The sequence below is a fragment of the Fusarium odoratissimum genome (genome assembly GCF_000260195.1).
Source record: "Fusarium odoratissimum NRRL 54006 unplaced genomic scaffold supercont1.31, whole genome shotgun sequence".
Taxonomy (NCBI): Eukaryota; Fungi; Ascomycota; class Sordariomycetes; order Hypocreales; family Nectriaceae; genus Fusarium; species Fusarium odoratissimum.
In genome coordinates this window covers 69,212-86,824 of record NW_022158715.1, presented here as the reverse complement: position 1 = coordinate 86,824, position 17,613 = coordinate 69,212, and the positions used below count along the sequence as shown (strand labels likewise).

General features: G+C 48.9%; 7 protein-coding genes across 13 annotated transcripts; 4 read left to right on the top strand and 3 right to left on the bottom strand.

Annotated features, from left to right (window-relative positions):
• Nucleotides 1–200: 200 nt before the first annotated feature.
• On the bottom strand, nucleotides 201–3,824 carry FOIG_13136 (uncharacterized protein). 6 transcript variants are annotated; one of them, XM_031214217.1, is made up of 3 exons: nucleotides 2,870–3,824; nucleotides 1,122–2,808; nucleotides 201–1,017 (listed from the first exon to the last, which is right to left on the bottom strand). In XM_031214217.1, exons 1-3 carry the CDS (start codon nucleotides 3,101–3,103, stop codon nucleotides 692–694), a joined length of 2,247 nt encoding a protein of 748 aa, XP_031055927.1. In that variant the 5' UTR covers nucleotides 3,104–3,824; the 3' UTR covers nucleotides 201–691. The 6 variants fall into 6 exon arrangements, with proteins under 6 accessions (XP_031055927.1, XP_031055928.1, XP_031055929.1 ...); XM_031214218.1 differs by having other exon boundaries at nucleotides 201–972; XM_031214219.1 differs by having other exon boundaries at nucleotides 201–972; nucleotides 1,134–2,808.
• Nucleotides 3,825–4,386: 562 nt separating this feature from the next.
• Nucleotides 4,387–4,943, top strand: FOIG_13135 (uncharacterized protein). The gene is made up of 2 exons (XM_031214216.1): nucleotides 4,387–4,619; nucleotides 4,679–4,943. Exons 1-2 carry the CDS (start codon nucleotides 4,481–4,483, stop codon nucleotides 4,747–4,749), a joined length of 210 nt encoding a protein of 69 aa, XP_031055926.1. The 5' UTR covers nucleotides 4,387–4,480; the 3' UTR covers nucleotides 4,750–4,943.
• A 256-nt stretch (nucleotides 4,944–5,199) lies between these two features.
• Nucleotides 5,200–7,052, top strand: FOIG_13134 (uncharacterized protein). The gene is made up of 2 exons (XM_031214215.1): nucleotides 5,200–5,943; nucleotides 5,997–7,052. Exons 1-2 carry the CDS (start codon nucleotides 5,492–5,494, stop codon nucleotides 6,976–6,978), a joined length of 1,434 nt encoding a protein of 477 aa, XP_031055925.1. The 5' UTR covers nucleotides 5,200–5,491; the 3' UTR covers nucleotides 6,979–7,052.
• Nucleotides 7,053–7,314: 262 nt separating this feature from the next.
• Nucleotides 7,315–10,640, top strand: FOIG_13133 (mitochondrial import inner membrane translocase subunit TIM10). The gene is made up of 2 exons (XM_031214214.1): nucleotides 7,315–7,530; nucleotides 7,585–10,640. Exons 1-2 carry the CDS (start codon nucleotides 7,433–7,435, stop codon nucleotides 7,775–7,777), a joined length of 291 nt encoding a protein of 96 aa, XP_031055924.1. The 5' UTR covers nucleotides 7,315–7,432; the 3' UTR covers nucleotides 7,778–10,640.
• FOIG_13132 (uncharacterized protein) lies at nucleotides 7,975–11,191 on the bottom strand. The gene is made up of 2 exons (XM_031214213.1): nucleotides 10,706–11,191; nucleotides 7,975–10,654 (listed from the first exon to the last, which is right to left on the bottom strand). Exons 1-2 carry the CDS (start codon nucleotides 10,942–10,944, stop codon nucleotides 8,197–8,199), a joined length of 2,697 nt encoding a protein of 898 aa, XP_031055923.1. The 5' UTR covers nucleotides 10,945–11,191; the 3' UTR covers nucleotides 7,975–8,196.
• A 317-nt stretch (nucleotides 11,192–11,508) lies between these two features.
• FOIG_13131 (uncharacterized protein) lies at nucleotides 11,509–13,751 on the top strand. Of its 2 annotated transcripts, XM_031214211.1 has the most exons (3): nucleotides 11,509–11,880; nucleotides 11,929–12,062; nucleotides 12,114–13,751. In XM_031214211.1, the coding sequence occupies exons 1-3, from the start codon at nucleotides 11,730–11,732 to the stop codon at nucleotides 13,122–13,124; spliced, it is 1,296 nt and encodes a 431-aa protein (XP_031055921.1). In that variant the 5' UTR covers nucleotides 11,509–11,729; the 3' UTR covers nucleotides 13,125–13,751. The 2 variants fall into 2 exon arrangements, with proteins under 2 accessions (XP_031055921.1, XP_031055922.1); XM_031214212.1 differs by having other exon boundaries at nucleotides 11,509–12,062.
• On the bottom strand, nucleotides 13,445–16,060 carry FOIG_13130 (uncharacterized protein). Its single transcript, XM_031214210.1, has 3 exons — nucleotides 15,010–16,060; nucleotides 14,493–14,955; nucleotides 13,445–14,439 (listed from the first exon to the last, which is right to left on the bottom strand). The coding sequence occupies exons 1-3, from the start codon at nucleotides 15,363–15,365 to the stop codon at nucleotides 13,942–13,944; spliced, it is 1,317 nt and encodes a 438-aa protein (XP_031055920.1). The 5' UTR covers nucleotides 15,366–16,060; the 3' UTR covers nucleotides 13,445–13,941.
• Nucleotides 16,061–17,613: the final 1,553 nt, after the last annotated feature.

Sequence of the window (17,613 nt, the reverse complement as noted above, 5' to 3'; positions counted from 1 at the left end):
CCTCCGAGCTTGTCTCGTACACGAGAACGGAAACTGTACAAACCGGTAGAAATCATGAGAACCAGTATAGTCTTGGCTTTGCTGATCCTAACATTCATCAAAGAAAATACTTACTCTTAACTATGGGTCAAAACGAGCTAACTTTGAGGCACGATACGATATGTTTTGGATGACGAGGTCATGTTCTCGTGATCTTTTGTAGAATCAATACTTTTTCACATTATACGGCTTGGGCAATAATATCCGTATCCCTTCGAAGTACATAGACAACAAGAATGATGATTATTGCTTGTCTTTATTGAACTCTGAACATCTCGTCATACTGCATAATTACACGTAGACTGTCTTTTACCACTTCCAACTTCCATTTTATTCCTCAATAAGCTCATCCCGGTATGGAAACGCAATAGTTGAGCAGATCCACCCTGGCTCAACAGTCTCAGATTAATCACGATGCAAAGAGTACAAAACCCAAGACCAGAAAAGGAAAATGAACCCGTGCGCAGACCTGGTGTCAGCAAAGGAGCGGGCTCGCTTCAGTGGAAAAAAGAAGAAAAGATCTTGCCGCTGGCTTATGATGCTCCGTTACAGTGCCGAAACTCACGCCAGTTTTAAAAGGAAAAATTGCTCTCAAGACTATGTATGTCTAATGCACCTCTCACTCATAGTACCAATGTTGTTGATCACGTTCCTAGGCGCCTTCCAAAGGAGGCACGTATGAGTAGTTAAAGTCAAGTAGGCCGTCCAACATCCAGTGCTGGGGGTCGAAGAAGTCGTAGTTGGCCGCATCTCCGTAACTGACACCTGCCATCATACTATGAGCTGACGATACAGCTGAGAGTCCTGTGGCTCCCGGTGTCAGGGCGCCGTTCGAGTTGGGGTTGCTGTTGTGAGTGTTGTTGGTGCTGAGCAGACTCGAAGGCGGGAGGGTGTGAGACGGTACGAGGGTGCTGTCCATGTGTGTTGATGATGCTGAAGACTCATTAGCCGAATCTGGATTTGTCGGTTGTTTGGCAGCTGTGGTCTGTATTAGCATTCTTGCAATATTTGCACAAGACAAATCAAGACATGCTCTACTCAGGGGCCTTCACCAAAACATAGGGAGAAAGGGGATCACCTACAGTCTATAGTACCTCGCCCCGATGCCTGGAAGTCCTCCCTCCACCTCCAGACTGAATCGAATACAAGACTCATACTGTGGCGACATCGAACCTTGAGTTGGAGGCTGTCGTCCATCTGGATCGGTGAGTTGTCGTTACTGTTGAAGTTATGTTGATTGTGTTCGAGTCGAGCGCCGTTCCACATCTGCACCATGAGTTCAGCCAAACGCCACTGAAGATCATTGTTAACAACACTGGTAGCCCGGATAGCCCGGATCGTCTGATGAAAGAGCGTTCGACCTCGCTGGAAGTCTATAGTCTTCGAGAAGAACGACCTCATAAGCTTGAGAAGGGCAAAGCCAGCGGCAACCATCATCTGTCCGATGTAGTTACTGCAGTGAAGAAGTAAGTGTCCGCCAACGCCGTCCCGAGGACTAGTGGCTTGATCAACTTCGAGAATTTCATCGAGAAAAGCGGTAGTGGCGCGCCATAGGCCCATCAGATCATCCATATAGCCTGGCGTCTTACTGGAATCGAAGAAGCCGGCCAAGCGCATGTGAAGAGCCGCTGCCCGGAGATGCAAAGAGACGATGGGGCCCAGCCCTTGTGAAAGGATAGAAGCATTCAGCTCTGCGTAATCTCGACGGTAGACACGCATCAGCATTGCCCGGTGTTCATCTCCTGCAACGCCACGGGGATCGCTAGCGTTGCTATACATCTCCTTCGATACCTTGTCACAGAATCTCTCAATCTGTAGCCGCGCCTCTAAATCTCGTGATAGTTGGAAAGCACTCTCTTCTCCGGCTCGTGAGGCCAAAGTCCAGTCATAAAGGGTTGATGCTGGCTGGCCGTAGCCAGTTCCAACAGACTGCGCAACAATGTTACAAACAGCCCATGTTGTCACACGGTCATTGAGTTGTTCCTTGTTCAACTCAACTGACACCCTAGAAAAGTCTTGGATATTATTGGGCCGGTGAAGACCTATTCCAGTAGCCGTTTTCATCATCACTCCACACAAAATGTGCGTAGGGTCGGACGAGGTCGTACTTGTGGGTAGTGGCCATGTGCACAGCAGGCACATGGCCTTGACCACGTAGTAGTTGCTCGGGACTTCTCCTATCGTTGACCACAAGAAACGTGTCAGAGGTCCCGAGAGATTGCTGAGCAGATCGTTGGCGTTCGGTGGATTATATCGTCGGGCAGCGACAGAGATAATGGACCAGAAGAGGAGGGGATGTTGTTGGTAGAAGAGATCAGGTGCCTGTGAAGGGTTGAGGAAGGGCAGAAATTGATGATAGAAAGCCCAGAATTGTCGGAAAAGGTTGTTGACATCTTCTTCCGTTAGCTTGACATTTTCTAGGTCGTGTGAATATCGTGGCATGTTGTAGTTCCCGCCGCGCTTAAGATGAAGCAGGGACGAGACAGCTTCGTCAGAACCCATTAAAGAAGGATTTCGGGTGTGAGTGTGAGTATAGGTAGGATTGCTCGCAGCGATGGGAGAGTCCATATCGTCATCGGCTTCTGGAGTGAAGCCCTGAGACTTTGCGCGAGCAAGACTGCGACGCAGTCGATCGATCTCCTTCTCCATCTCGGCGTGCTTAGATCTTTTGCCTACTCTTTTGAAGTTTGATTCGATTTTGCACTCTAGTTTCAGGCGATTGCACCGAGAGCAACTTTGGAAAGGGTCTTGCACCACGTCGCATCGGAGCTGTTGGAAAATTCCTTTCAGTACAATTGTATTTAGATTTGTTTCTCGGGGTTTGACTCACCTTTTGCTGTCGACACTCGTTGCAAGCCCTTTTGACGCCAGGCTGGCGCTTCTTCTCCTGCTCGGCATCGTGATCGTCAAGATTACTGCCTGGGCTACTTTCAATGCCAACCATGCTGCTCCTCTTGCGCTTGTTGGTACCATTGCTGTTCCCATGACCATGACCATGACGGGAGCTGACAGGACTCGTAGGACTCATCGAGGCCGCCCCACCAGCCATCATGGAACCGTCCATAGGGACGATGCCCTGAGCCGGAGGCCCGGAGGAAGAACGCGGCGGGATGATGCGAGGATGCACCGGCGCCGAGACGGACACGGGCACGGGCAATCAAAGAATCGGAGGCTTCGAAAGCAAATACCCGGAGTTCGTTGACCGGCCGGTGTCGGTGTTGGCGTTGATATGGATATTTCGGGTCGCGGCGCTGAGTGGGCGCGTCGTGTGTTGGCAAAGACAATGCGCGTGAGCAAAGGCCGACTACGGAGGAGAGGGGTTTGTTTGTTAGGGAGAAGATTGCTTTTCGCTGGTTTCAAGGTGCGAAAAAAGGCGACTCGAATCTGAGTGGCTAATTGACCTGGCCAATTACCAACTTTTTCACCGTCCTTCCGTGAAAAGGGTAATTCGCTTGGCAATCTTAACTGGGAAGGTGCAGCAAGGTACAGAAACGGTACTCTTTCACCGTTGTTGCCTCATGCAACGACTTCTGAGCGACCTGACAAACTGGAGACGAGCGGGGCAGGCCTAGAAGATTACACCCTGCAGCGGGGATTGAAGTCTCTGATTGGCAGGTCATCCAACGAGTCACGTGAGACATACATCACTCAGCCGAGGCTCAGGTAAGGCGTGATCATGATATGGGGAACCTAAGATATGACAATTGGGTATACTCAAATGAGGTCCTGAAAGAACAATATTCTGCATGTAGACTTGGAAGTCAGATAGTTTCGTAAAAGATTTTGGATGGCGATGCAAGACTTCTGACGCTGAGTATGTATTGTGACCACCTCGTATTTATGAGTTACACGATTTCATCACATGATGACTGACGAGAGTGTAACCAAAAAGAAAAAGAAGAGACAAGAGGGAACTATGCTTCGGCACGTTATGACCTTCTCGTATTATAGATACACGGTTTTATTCCTTCTGGTGGTGGTATCTACAAGTCGAGAAAAGTGTGACGATGTGCTGAGTAGTACCTATCTTAGTATATGGCATTGAATCTGAACCAGCCCTTTCATGCATCTGAGCCCCAAAGTTCGAACGAAATCTAGATTAACTATTCAGCTTCTCTTTCTAGGGATGAAACCACTGCAAGCTATCATCCCTCACTATACTAGTGATTTGAAATCACATACTATGGTAGTAATACCTTGCTCCGTCCATCAAATCGAAAACGATATTTGTCCTTCCAGTGGAAGGACATGAGCTGCTAAGCCAATCAGGCTCAACCACTTTACACTGACTGCTCTGAGCGCATCTTGCCAAAAACATATCTCCCTACCTTACTTGCGTTAGATAATCATCTTTGCTTTTTGCATTAAAACCACTTCTCTTTTTCCTCACACCTGGGTCCTTCATCAACAATCATAATCACCTTTCCTCGAACACTTCATCATGCCTGAATCTGACAAGCCTCGTCAGTCGGTCAAGCGTCAGCTCAAACCCGCTCCCCAACGCCCTGGCCAAGATGTGCATTGTCCACGATTCAAATCAGAGGTCCACTTTGTGATTCCGGGATCGATGCCAGAAATCGGTGAGTTGATCAAGGCTACAGTGTTGATGAGACACGGTTCTGACGCTTTGTGTGTGTAGAAATTCTTCGCATTCGAACCACGGATGTTTCTCAGCCTTTCCTGGACCCAAATTCGATGCAACAGTCATGATGCCTTTTATTACAGGAGATGCGTTATTCAAACTTGGCTGATACATAATTGATACCCTCTCACAAATCTGAAAGCGTATGTTTCCAATCTAGACCCTGCATTTCTGTTTCGGGCCCAAGTCATGGACCCTGGCCTGGTGGACATCAAAAGCCAACAATATTTCAAGGCGAGGCGGGAAATACCCGTGAGTGATCGGCTCTTCTTGTTCCTTTCCGAAACCTTGTAGGGTCCTTATAAGTGAACCTCGTTCAAATATTCCAAATTATCGGGAATGCCAATGCAATTGGAGTAACTTCCCACGCTAGACAAGCCTCGGACATGAGCTACTTTATCTATCTAGCCCATGCTACTTGTCAAATGACGATCTCCAATCCAAACCCGGTGAAAGTGCCGAACAACACCACAATTCAGGATCCCCCTCTTATTCCGCGGGTCGCCCACACTCATTATGCGGGGCTGTGGACTAGTGTCTAGGGGATCCTACTCCTCCTCCTGTGCCTCTCTTACCTCTTTCTTCCAAGTGGAGGAGCCGATCCGCATAACTAAGCTATCCCACATGCACTGCTATATGCCAAGGATGCATAGTAGACTACAATGAATCTAGCAAGATACGTTCTTTTCATGGGCATTCTCTCGTCGAAACCGCCTATATAAACCGTCATCCTACCCGACTGTCGCCCCATCCAGCTTGTCTACAACATTACTGACTCTCTAATCTGAAGCTTGATACCCTGGCTTCATCATGGCGACCAAGCTTCATACTGTGCCTTTCCTCATCAACGGCAGCGATCACACCAGTGAAAGGGCTGTTGATGTCGTGTCTCCTGCGAGCGGCGAGGTCGTCCACCGCTACCACAGTGCTGACGTCAAGGATGCCAATGCTGCTGTCGAGGCTGCTGCTGAGGCATTCAAGTCATGGCGCAAGACAAGGCCTAGTGAGCGCCGGGATCTCTTTCTCAAGGCCGCCGAGATTATGGAAAAGCGACGTGATGAGCTCCGCAAGTACTCCATGTCAGAGACTGGCAGTGATGCTACCTGGGCCGATTTCGATATCAGCACAGGCATTAGCCATCTGAAGGAAGTTGCCGGTCGTATAGGAACACTTGAGGGCGCCATCCCCACTGTGTCGGATCCCAACACAACCGCACTCGTCTTGAGAGAGCCTTATGGTGTCGTTGTAGCAATTGCGCCATGGTAGGTTTCTCGTGCCCGGATGAGTCTAAGAAGTTACTAACATGTCAATCCAGGAACGCCCCTTATATTCTCGGCACGAGATCTGTTGTTTTCCCCATGGCCGCTGGTAACACAGTGGTCTTCAAGGCCAGTGAGGTTTCTCCTCGAACACTATGGGCCATTGCCGATGTTTTCAGAGAGGCAGGACTCCCTGATGGTGTTCTTAACGTCATCTTCCACGAGAGAGCCAATGCTGCAGCAGTCACCGCCGCATTGATTGAGCATCCTGAAGTCAAGAAGATCAACTTCACCGGCAGTACACCTGTTGGCCGTATCATCGGTAAGCTTGCAGGCGAGAACCTGAAACCTGTTATCCTGGAGTTGGGTGGCAAGGCCCCAGCTATCGTGTGGGAGGATGCGGACCTCGACCTCGCCGCGCTGCAATGCACCCTTGGAGCGTTCATGAACTCGGGGCAAGTCTGCATGTCTACCGAAAGGATTCTTGTGCACAAGAATGTCAAGGACGAGTTTGAGAAGAAGCTGTCAGCAACCATCGAACAAGTCTTCTCTTCTAAGGGGGACGCACCGATTCTTATTGCATCGGCTCCTGTTGAAAAGAACAAGGCCTTGATCAAGGATGCCATCTCTAAGGGTGCCTCCCTGGTTCACGGAAACCCTGATGTTGAAGAGTCAAGCAAGACCCGTATGAGACCAATTGTTGTGAGAGATGTCACCACAGAAATGGACATTTATAAGTCGGAGTCCTTTGGCCCTACAGTTTCTCTGATGGCTATTGAGACGGAGGAGGAAGCCATCAAGATCGCCAACGATACCGAGTACGGCTTGAGCTCTGCTGTATTCACATCTGACCTCCAGAGAGGCCTCCGAATTGCTCGCGAGATCGAGACAGGTGCTGTCCATATCAACAATATGAGTATTCATGATGAGAGCGGTCTGCCTCATGGAGGAGCCAAGGCTAGTGGATACGGCCGTTTTGGTGCATCTGCTGGTCTTGATGAGTGGACTCGCACGAAGAACATTACCTTTAGGAATTAAATGATGGAATTATTATAATACCAAATAGCGCAATATGAAAGAATAGTTTATGCCAATTGAAATTGAGGTGGGAGTGAAACAGTGATGGTCAAGTCAGTGCCATGAGTGATAAGCGGTTGAAGCTCCAACTAACAACAAGACGTCGATGCCGCAATACTTGTGTATTCCCCCCTCCTTTTCTAAACATAATCCAAGATTATTATAACATTCCTACCCAGAACACTGCAACTATAAGTATTATAAGGCCTTGAGTTCATGTACAGATGGGTTCATGATGCCGTGGTACAGGGTAGTCGGAACAAAGCATCCTTACATAATCGACCAATCCGCGATAAGTGGAAAATTTCCCATTATCCAGTTCAAGGTCCCAAAACGCCGTCATAACACAGCCTTTAACCATCACAACGTCTTAATTAAACCAAACCGCCCAACCACCTCTTCCAACACCGCCAAAATGAGTTTCCTCGGAATGGGTCGACCTCAGCCTACCTCGGAGCAAAAGATTGCTGCCGTTGAGAGCGAGATGCGCATGATGGCCGACACCTACAACCGGTAAGCCTCAGCGCTCACCAAGCACATGTACTGATACTGATTGTAATGCCACAGTCTTCAGCAATCTTGCCAGAAGAAGTGCATTCCTAACGACTACCGCGAGGGCGAGCTCAACAAGGGCGAGTCCGTTTGCCTCGACCGCTGCACAGCCAAGTTCCTCGACACATCTATGAAGGTCAGCGAGATCATGCAGCAGCAGGGCCAGGCTCTCGGAGGCGGCCAGCAGGGCGGTGGCGGCATGTTCTAAGCGTGATGAACGAAACGCAAACATTTTACGACCTCGAGAAACCATTTAGAGGACGAGCCCCAAATAGGCTGGGGTGATGAATGAAGCTTTGTACGATTATTCAGGAGAACGGATAGATATTGGGTCTGAATCGATATCTGGCGCTTGCATCACGAAATGATGACCGAAGGTGCAACGGAGGTGTTGCTGTATTATACCTGTATATGAATGAATCGAGGTCAGGGCGAGAAATGACACTTTGGTATATGGATAACTAGATTAAGTTTATTCGATATGACCCTAAAAAAAAATGCCTTGTACCCAGGGGTGTGCTATGCTATATTTGATATGATATCGATGTCCCAAAACTCCGTGCTGATGACCCTTTAGGGGATTGTTACCCCCAAGAAAACGCTCTTTACCCAACATCAACCCCTGGATTAAGAAGGCGACCTTGTAATATCTGGTCCCGTCCCGATTCCCGTGACAGTTCTGAACATCCAGTGAAGCCAGCCTTCGGTTTCAAGCTGGGCCTTCAAAGCCTCAGCTCTGTTCTCCATATCCTCCACTTGCCTCTCAAAAGTAACAATACCATCTTCGACATCGACCACCTTTTGTAACAGAGCATTGATTTCATAATCGAGACGAGCTACGAGCGCCTCAACCTCCTTAAGGCCTTCTAAGAGATGAGACCGCTCCTCGGCAAGAAGCTCATGAGAAGTTATACGCATACGTTGGCATGCCTCGTTCAGCTGGTAGTAGAGTGCATGCATTTCCTCCTTGTCTTTCGCGTAGCGTTCATCGAGAGCCTCAACTGCACTGATCTTTTCTGTGACCCATGGCTCAATGCGGTGCTTCATTTCCTCCAAGCACTGGTTAAAATGCTGAGCTAGGTCATTGAATGCTTCGATATTGGCAAGGTCATCCGCTGCATCTGCCACATCGATAAGCGGTTCCCACCCCAATACTGCCTCTTCAGCATCGCCAAATGACATTCGTCGTGGCCAGCGATTTTCGTTGAGAACGGTCATGTTCGGACACTGTGATAACTGAATACTGTGTCGTCGCGAGAGCCCCCTTTTGGATAGATCATCGTTGAGTTCTGCATCCAGAACAGGCCCCTGGAGGTCATGCTCATCAACGAGAGATCCAACAGCGGAGGGTGCTTTGGACAATACATCCTTACGCACTTCCACCCCAATATCAAATAACTCCCCATCTTGCTCGCGCTTTTGAGTTTCCACGGGAGCCGAGGCTGGCTGCTTAATGTCAACTGTCGAGGTAGACGCAAAGTGCGAAAGCTGTGGGAAACCTGCTCCCCCTTCCGCGTCTGCTCGTTTCATCGCGGCCAGATACTCCTGCGGTTTGTTGTTCCATGTGAAGGTTCTGCCCACTCCTTGTGTGGGCGCTGGCGGTTGTGTTGTTCCTGGAGTGAGCCCCTGGCTTGAACTCCTGGGGCCCAATTCTGAAAAGTCATCTCTTGTTGAAACCGAAGGTCGATTGTTGTGACCACGTAAGCCTCCCCCAACGACATCCTTGATACGTCCAAAACCAGACCTAGCGTCGTTCATCTTTCCAGCGACACCTTTGAAGATATTCTTCCGCGAAGCCTCCTTGTCACCTGATCCATCAGCGACACTAACGGCGGAACCAGGTGGGTGGCCCGAGTAAACATCGGGAGTCTCATCCAGTCGCTTCGCATCCAGTTCGTTCTCAGCAGGCGCTGAATATACTCGTTTCGGGTTTGGATTCGCTTCCTCCTCTTTCCAAGGTACCGCGCTGCTCAATTCTGGACTGTGGTGTGGTAGCTCAGCGACGCTTCTCCGAGGCTTGCCATGCCACAGCCATTTGGCCCGTTCGCCGTATGCTAAGCTAGCAAAAGTGCCAATGTCGAGAGTCTCGATATCAGCAAGTCCTCCTTTGTCTTTTCCTGACACCATCCCCATTACAAGCTCACCCCTTTTACCTCCGACTTCTGTCAGCGTTGATTTCACAGCCCTCTGCACACCCCAACTTTCTCCAGCAGCAGCCTTGGCAGACACAGTGTAAAGCTTGAGAAGAGTTTGACGGTCCAGCCTTCTCGTCTTCTCGAGCTTTTGTGATTTTTGAAAGTGACCAATACCACGCTTAGTGTTTTCGAGGTCAAATACGTCCTTTGATACTGGGGCACCGTACCAATGAAGGCGATTTCGAGCACCCATGAACATGCCTAGTAATGCCGCCACCGTACTAGGGCCTAATATGCCATCGGTAGGCTCAAAATTATAGTGTTCAGCACCAATTTCGATCCACCAGTTGTTGATAGCCATTTCTGTCTTGTCGCAAAGAAGTCCATCGATGTATTGGTGCCCCAGCTTGTCAAACATGTACAATGTGACTTGACAAAGCTTGATAAGTTCGACTACAGCTTGCGGAACAGGTACTCGATCGCTCGTCCTGTAAAGCTGCAAGAACTTGAGCTGCGTTGCTTCAGTTGGATCTGACAGAGTCATGCCTGATCGCCCAGAACATCCTAATCGTTTCAAATCCTCATTGACGATGAACGAGGAGCGATATTTTCGGATATCACCCTCAGGTACCATAATAACGGTGAGGGCCGAAGGAAAATTACTTAGATTAGTAACCATAAGCTCTCCAAGCTCAGTCTCCTTGGGCCGCGCATGTGAATCCTGGAGTTGATCAAAGTAGAAGCGTAGCCTTGGAGGCCAAAGACTCTCGTCTATTGGAACAGAGAGCACACCGACAACGACTGAGTGTTTTTCGTCTCCAGTATAAGTGACGATCAGGAGTGTTGGTGGTTTTCGAGAACACGCCCATTGTTCGACTAGGTACGACTCGTATCCGCGTAAAATGCCTCGGCGCTCGACAACGACAACATTGCTGCCTTCTTCGAGATACCTGATGCTATGTTAGCCTTGGAAGCTTCAGGAATGCTTGTTCGCGACGCACCGAAAGGCGAAAGGATCAGCAAAGACAAGATTTTTGCGCCTCGGCGACGGTAGAGGCTGAGAATCTGCAACTTCATTGTATGCGGAAACTTCTAACGGAGGGATACCGTTTGGGGGACTTTCTCGCGTGGTGCTAGAGTTGGAGTTGGTCGCTGTACGGGCGACAGACCCCTTGGCGGTGGTGCCTGCCGAGAGTTCATCGTCGACTCGAAGTCGAGGATCTGGAAATCTGAAAGCCATGGTGTCGTCATTGGCCCGTGTATTTGATAGACGCAGTCTCGAGCTTCATCCTCACCCGTGGTGAGCGAGGAGTAGCAAGAGGACGTCTCTAGTAGTTTCGTTGAGGCGCGCGTGTCTTGGGAGGCCTTTTTTCGGTGTTGAACAGGTCTGAGAGGCAACTAACATTACAGGGCCTTCATGTGATGCAATAGCTCCCAGGTTAGCTCTCGGTACCTGCTTCAAGTACCTATCGCAGACGCAGCCGAAGACTTTACAAGCTAAATGCGGGGCACTAATTCAACGAAGCCCCACGTGAATCCCTGGGGGAGACTGGGGTCACTCGACACTTTCGTCGTCACTTGCTATATGAGGAGGAAGACCTTATATGTGATAGTTGTTGTGGTGAGTCGAAGAGGCTTTTTCAATAGTTGTGTATGCAAATTGTACCTAGTTAAAGTAAAGCTGTTGTCAAAGCGTAGCCAAAATCTACTCTTGTTTAATTGACCTTCATTAAGAGAGCGAGACTGGCCCCCTTTAACAGCAAAGCCTCGGTAACCCCCTTATCGATAGCGATAATGCACCTGTCTCTCTTATCCAAGCTCGGAGCGTTCCGTCACCGTTGAATCCTCAAACGACATCAACCTTCAACACAACGGGCATTTTGTCGTCCACCCGTCGAATATCCTAGCTATTGGATGAGCGCATGACTCTCTCTGACTTTTGAACCTTCACTTCGCGTTAAACATAACTCTTGGTCTTGATCATATCTTCTACATCTGATTCAAAACCCCACATAGTCCCCAGCCATGGCGGAAGCTGATAACGATCATGTCTCGCCCTTTGCACCACTCATGGTTGAGCTGGCTCGTATGAGGAACAGGACACTCAAATCCGCGATCGATGATGTAGATCAAGTCATCGAACTTCTTACTAATGCTCGCGAGCAGATTGCTCAAGGTGAGCTGGCTTTTTTCTGATACTATCACTAACTAACCATTGTAATAGAGCAAGACGCGACTCGAACTGGTATGGCTATGATGACGCTGCAAAATCCAGTCAAAGCCCGCTTCGAACGAATCACTACAGACCTAAAGGATGTTACCAAGGCGCAGAAGTCCTTTGGAAAGGCCCTCGATAAGGTTTGTCTATCAGCTCTAGCTTTTGACGGCAACGACATCTGACCGACACAGGCTCTTCCTCACCGAGAACTCCCTATGGAGACTGATGCCATGGCGGACCACCCGCGACTTATCAACCGTGCGATAGCCATGCATCTTCTTCGCGAAGGTCAATTTTCTGTCGCCTCGACATTTCTCAAAGAAGCTACAGATCACCCTCCCGGCCGCGAAGCCCACACCATTTCACAAACAGACGAGGATGGCGATGATGATATGGAAAGCGAGGATGACTTAGAAGATGAAATGGCTGGTCTACATTCAGAGCATTTGCAAAACAAGTTCGCTGAAATGTATAGCATCCTTTCGCAGCTCAAGGACCACAACCTCCTACCCGCCATCAACTGGGCCCACGCAAACGGCGTCCATCTTGAGGCCAGGGGAAGCACACTCGAATTTGAGCTTATCAAGCTCCAATATGTCTGGCTGTTCAAAGGTCCATCTGTCAACGGTCTCCCCGACGACCCTGCGACCAATGGACTTGGCGGAGCGATTAACTATGCTCGCCAGAACTTCCCACGTTTCCAGAACCGTCATTTGCTAGAGATACAACAACTCTCCAGCGCTGTGGTGTTCGCCCCTAACCTGGCCAAATCTCCCTACAGCCATATATTTGAGACAGAGTCAGCGTTCGAGGACGTAGCCATGTCGTTCACTCGCGAATTCTGCTCCCTGCTTGGCCTATCGGCGGAGTCACCTCTCTATATCGCCGTCACAGCAGGCTCCATCGCTCTTCCACGCCTGATCAAATACACAACTTATATGCGGGAGAAGAAGACAGAATGGACGACAGAGAACGAACTTGCCTTCGCGACACCTCTGCCCGAGTTTATGATCTATCATCCCATCTTTGTCTGCCCCGTAAGTAAAGAGCAGACAACTCAAGACAACCCTCCCATGATGCTCAGTTGCGGTCACGTTCTCTGCCGCGAATCTCTGAACAACATAGTGAAAGCAGCACGGTATAAATGTCCCTACTGCCCGACAGAAGGTCACCTTAAGGATGCCATCCAGATCAGACTATAGCATACTCTTCCTGCTAGCATACATGCATGGTCATGCTACTTATCACAGCGCACTGCCACACTGGGCAAGATGGATTGGCGTTTATTCGACTTGAATGAATCCAGCAAGGACTATGCTTCGGCTTTGGTTCAAAATCAAGAATGGAAAGCGGGCGTTTTGGCATTTTGTTTTACAATTGTACCTGTTGGGATATTTCCCTTGCCTCATAGACAGACACGTCGGTCTTTTCTCCAGCATAAGCTGTGAAACACGCAACGTTCTAGCTGCACTATTGTCTCACATCATGCTTCACAAAGTTGAAACCAGTGAGTGTATTGAGTCAGAATCGTGATGGTTTCATGACGTGATACACATATGAGCAGTCTCATAGACCACACGAGCACGGGCCATTTTGCATATACCTGATTTCACTATTCAATTCCTATCGGATTATCTGATCATGAGAACCTACAATCCAATTGATCAGGGGACAAAGTAAAAGTAAAAGTAACAAAAGAACTATGTATCAGCTCCTGGATCTCATTCCATGTGGTGGAGCATTGAACGCCTAATATGGTTGGGTCTAACATAGGAAACAAAAAACAACCAAAGTAAATAGAATAAAAAAGTCCAAGCAAGTTTCCGACACCATGGGATATCACTTCGTCGCCTTCTGTTCACGCCGCACCCGTTTGGTCACCGTCCATCCTGAGCCTGCCCTTTGTGACTGGTGCCATAGAAAAGGGAAAATTTTTGTATCCTTTCGTAAAATCGTGTCTTTGTACATTCATGTCTCCAAAAATTTGTTTTCGAAGAATCATGACTTGCAAGGGGCCGCTTAATCAATGGTCATTCGGCTGGGAATTTGAGGCTTGACATCCTGCATGTTGATTGAGTTGATGTCAGGCTTCTCCTCGACCTTGCGCTTTCGAGACAAAGACTGCAGATGGGGCTTCAGGCCCTTGCCAAAGTTTCGCATGCACACGATGGCGTTGGTAATGGTGAGAAGGATGAGAAGAATGGTGATGACAGCAAATGCGGTCAATGATCGACGAACGGCTTCGTAGTTTTGTCGGTGTCCAGGCTGATAGATTCGTACAAGCTTGAAGATGAAATAGCTGAGACCTCCGAGATAGAGGATGATGATGCAAACCATACCGATCTTGTTCTCTCGTCGAGTGAAGAAAGCGGCAGCGAGAAGGATGAGAATGGTAATGGGAATGGTGACGATAGTTAGGGCGAATTCAGGGTCATCCTTGTCAGCAACGACGACAACGAACTGAACGATGAAGCCGAGGAAGAAGAAGAAATCGAACTTGAGCAGAGCGATATAAATCTGGTTCGAGTTAGTTATTGATCAAGGAGTGTGGGCAAAAGAGTGCAACATACCTGGTAGTGAAGGAATCGCTTCTTCATGCGATAATCGGCACCAATGTTCTTGAGAATATCCCAAGCATACTCCTGGTAAATCTTCCACGAAAGGAAGCCCATAACGAGGGTAGCAAGGGCAATGATGGCAGGGATAGCCACCAGATAAGGCTTCACATCGTGCCAAAGCTCGGCAGCAGTCATGCCACGCTTGAGAGCATTGCTCTGCTCGAGAATATCGAAGGCCTCGGAAATTTGATCAACCTGGATGGTCGTGTAAACCATAAGGGCCAGGTTAGAGAAACAGACACCAATGACTTGAATGGTGTTCTTTTGTCGGAGAGCATCCCAGACGACGACGAGGGTGTAAAGGAAACCAAAAATGAAAAGCGTCAAGAAAGTCGGGATAGTTTTGTACTGAGATTGAACCTGGGGAGCGCTGATATGGGTGCCAAGGTTGACCTGGAACTTGCCGAAAACATAGCTAGATAAGGGTCAGCGAGAGGCACAGATGCCGAAAGATACGGAGATGACGTACGCCTCAAAGCAAATACACAGAATAGCCTGGAGAAGAGAGACAGCCATGAAAGAGGCAGGCCATCGGCTCTTCATAAAATCGATCTTGCCATTCTTCATACTTTGCGCCGGAACCGAAGGGGTGAGGCCTTCTCTATAGGCGAAACCCTGGTTGTATGCGGGATCAACTCCAGCGTCGGCGAAGTTGGGCTGGGCGAAGGCGGCAGGCTGAGGAATAGGCTGTGGAGATGGAACTGGAGAAGGAGCGTAACTGTCGTCTCCGTAGGAGTTGTTGTATGAATGGCCTCCGTATCCGAAGCCGGTGTCAGCTCCAAGGAGCGATTTGCGAGATTCTAGCCGGGTAGCCACGGTGTACATGGAAAGACTCCGACCGGGAGTCACGGGGAAACAGTCGAAGTGATGAAAATACTCGTCGATATCGCTCGACGGGCGATGATGAAGAGTTGCCGTTGTTGATGGAAGAAAATTGGACAGCGACAGATACTGAGACGCGGTGGTTCGGTCGGGGCGGTCGTGTCTATATTAAGGTACAGGGTGCTTTGCTCACGCGGATGGCCACGGGTACCGAGGTGAGTAAGTACAGTACAGTAGTCGAATAAGGTTATACGAAAATTGGACCAAAAAAGGAGTCGCGCGATGAGGAAAAGCGGAAGAGAAGCGAGAGACGGAGTCGCGATTACGAGGGATTTGTTGTCGAGTTAATTGGTGGCTGAAAACGGCCTGACCAGGGAAATAATGGATATTGTTGTTGTTGAGAAGAGAGAAATGAGATGAAAGGAAAAGAAGAAGAGCCCAAGCGTTTGTAGTAAAAGGATGTCAGCTTAGTTTAGTCAAGAGAGAAGCAGAACAGATGGGAGTGAGTTCCTTGACCTCCATAAGATTGGGTCGCTGAAACAGCCCAAGCAGGGGGGGGTGGGAGAGGGCGGGCTAACTTAAAGAGCAAACCACGGCGGGCAGAGAAAGCCTGGGGCGGGCGAACCCAGCCCAAGGTAAGGTCAGCCAAATGGAAGCCAAGCCCAGGGTGGCAGAGCACAAGACTCCAGGGGTTCAGGCGTTCTTTTTTCGCCTAGGTACTCTTTTCTGGGGTGCCCAGCCCGTAGCGATAACTGATGGAACTCCACTGGCAGTGGGTGGAGTGCCCTGCCCTGGGCTTTTCGTCGCTACCAGATCCTGAATTGGAGGTGGGTTCCTTGATTTCTGGAGACAGGACTCGGTCGGTTTTGCTGCAACTACCATGTCTCAGACTATGTTGCTACTGTTTACGTCGGATGAGGCAGTCTTGTCTTGTCCTGTCTTGTATGGTCTTGCGACAATTTACTATCATGAATTCCGATTTCAGATGCTATGACGCATACGGCCAAGAGCGACGTGCTTGAACATTTCATGCAGTCCTTCGTGTTACGATCCATAAGGTACTAACTGACCTTTACTGCACATTTAACGGGTGGAGTCTAGAATGAGTTGGATGGAACCGTAGAGACGGGACGCAGCATCCCGCCTCCAACGGCGGATTGCCTTAGCTTTCCACTAGGAACTGTTATTGACTGAACTGTGTGGATGAACTCAATCAGCCTTGGGAGGGATCCCATATCCACCACACACACCTGCAGAACTGCCGGAGTCAAAGGCGGTGCTGGCCATTCACTGGACGGGTGTCTCCGAATTTGATTAATATGCCGGTATCAGAATAAAAGATCACATCATCGTACCTAGGCACTCCTCCTTGCCATGCATCGGTATGACATAGCTAATAGAGAGGGCTGGGCTATGTTGATGAGGGAACGAATGCAGATTGAAATGGAGGACTGCGGCAGTGCAGTCACGCATAGTCCCCGCTGTTAGTGCACATCCCAGCCATCCACTGAAATGACACATAAACTCACAAGCTAGCGTAACAATTAATACTCTGCACCATGCAATGGAAATGTCCGTCGGACTCAGCCCATTCGTATAGCCACCTTCCGCTCTGATCAATCACAAGTAAATAAGGATCGAAGGTCTCTGCCATCCATCTCGATTAAGGTTACGGACCCTCTGAGTTGGGATAACGTGATAAAATGAGGCCGCTATGCATGCATCTATTTCTAAATAAAACAAACAAATTGAAGAAACAGTAATTAAATGGCGGGTGATCGTCTAGTGTATCTGATCATGAATCTGATTTACCACTAACCGTATTTTCCTGCTTTTTAGCTGTCTATCAAATTCCCTGCCATTCCACGATATGCAGCCCTACCAAGCCCATCATCAATATTCAGCCACTGTCAAACCATCAATTCCTTCATTTCCTAATTAGCCAGCACCATTATATTGATCACAGTCAACTCGTGCTTCACTGCATCGCTATAATTATCACCTCACTCATGATCGCTGAGCGTATGGCAAAGGTCAAGGATATCTCGTGTTCCTGGCATAAGACCTTGCAGTGGTAATCTCTACCGATCCACAGAGGAGAGTTCCATAAATAAACCTGCAGTCGGTCCATTAAATAAATATAGTACGTACATCCATCTTTTTGGGGCAATCAGAGAGTTGCTACAGATGCATGTCAGCGGAGGAAAACCCACTTCCATGTTAATTGAAGCGTCGTCATCACCCAAGTATA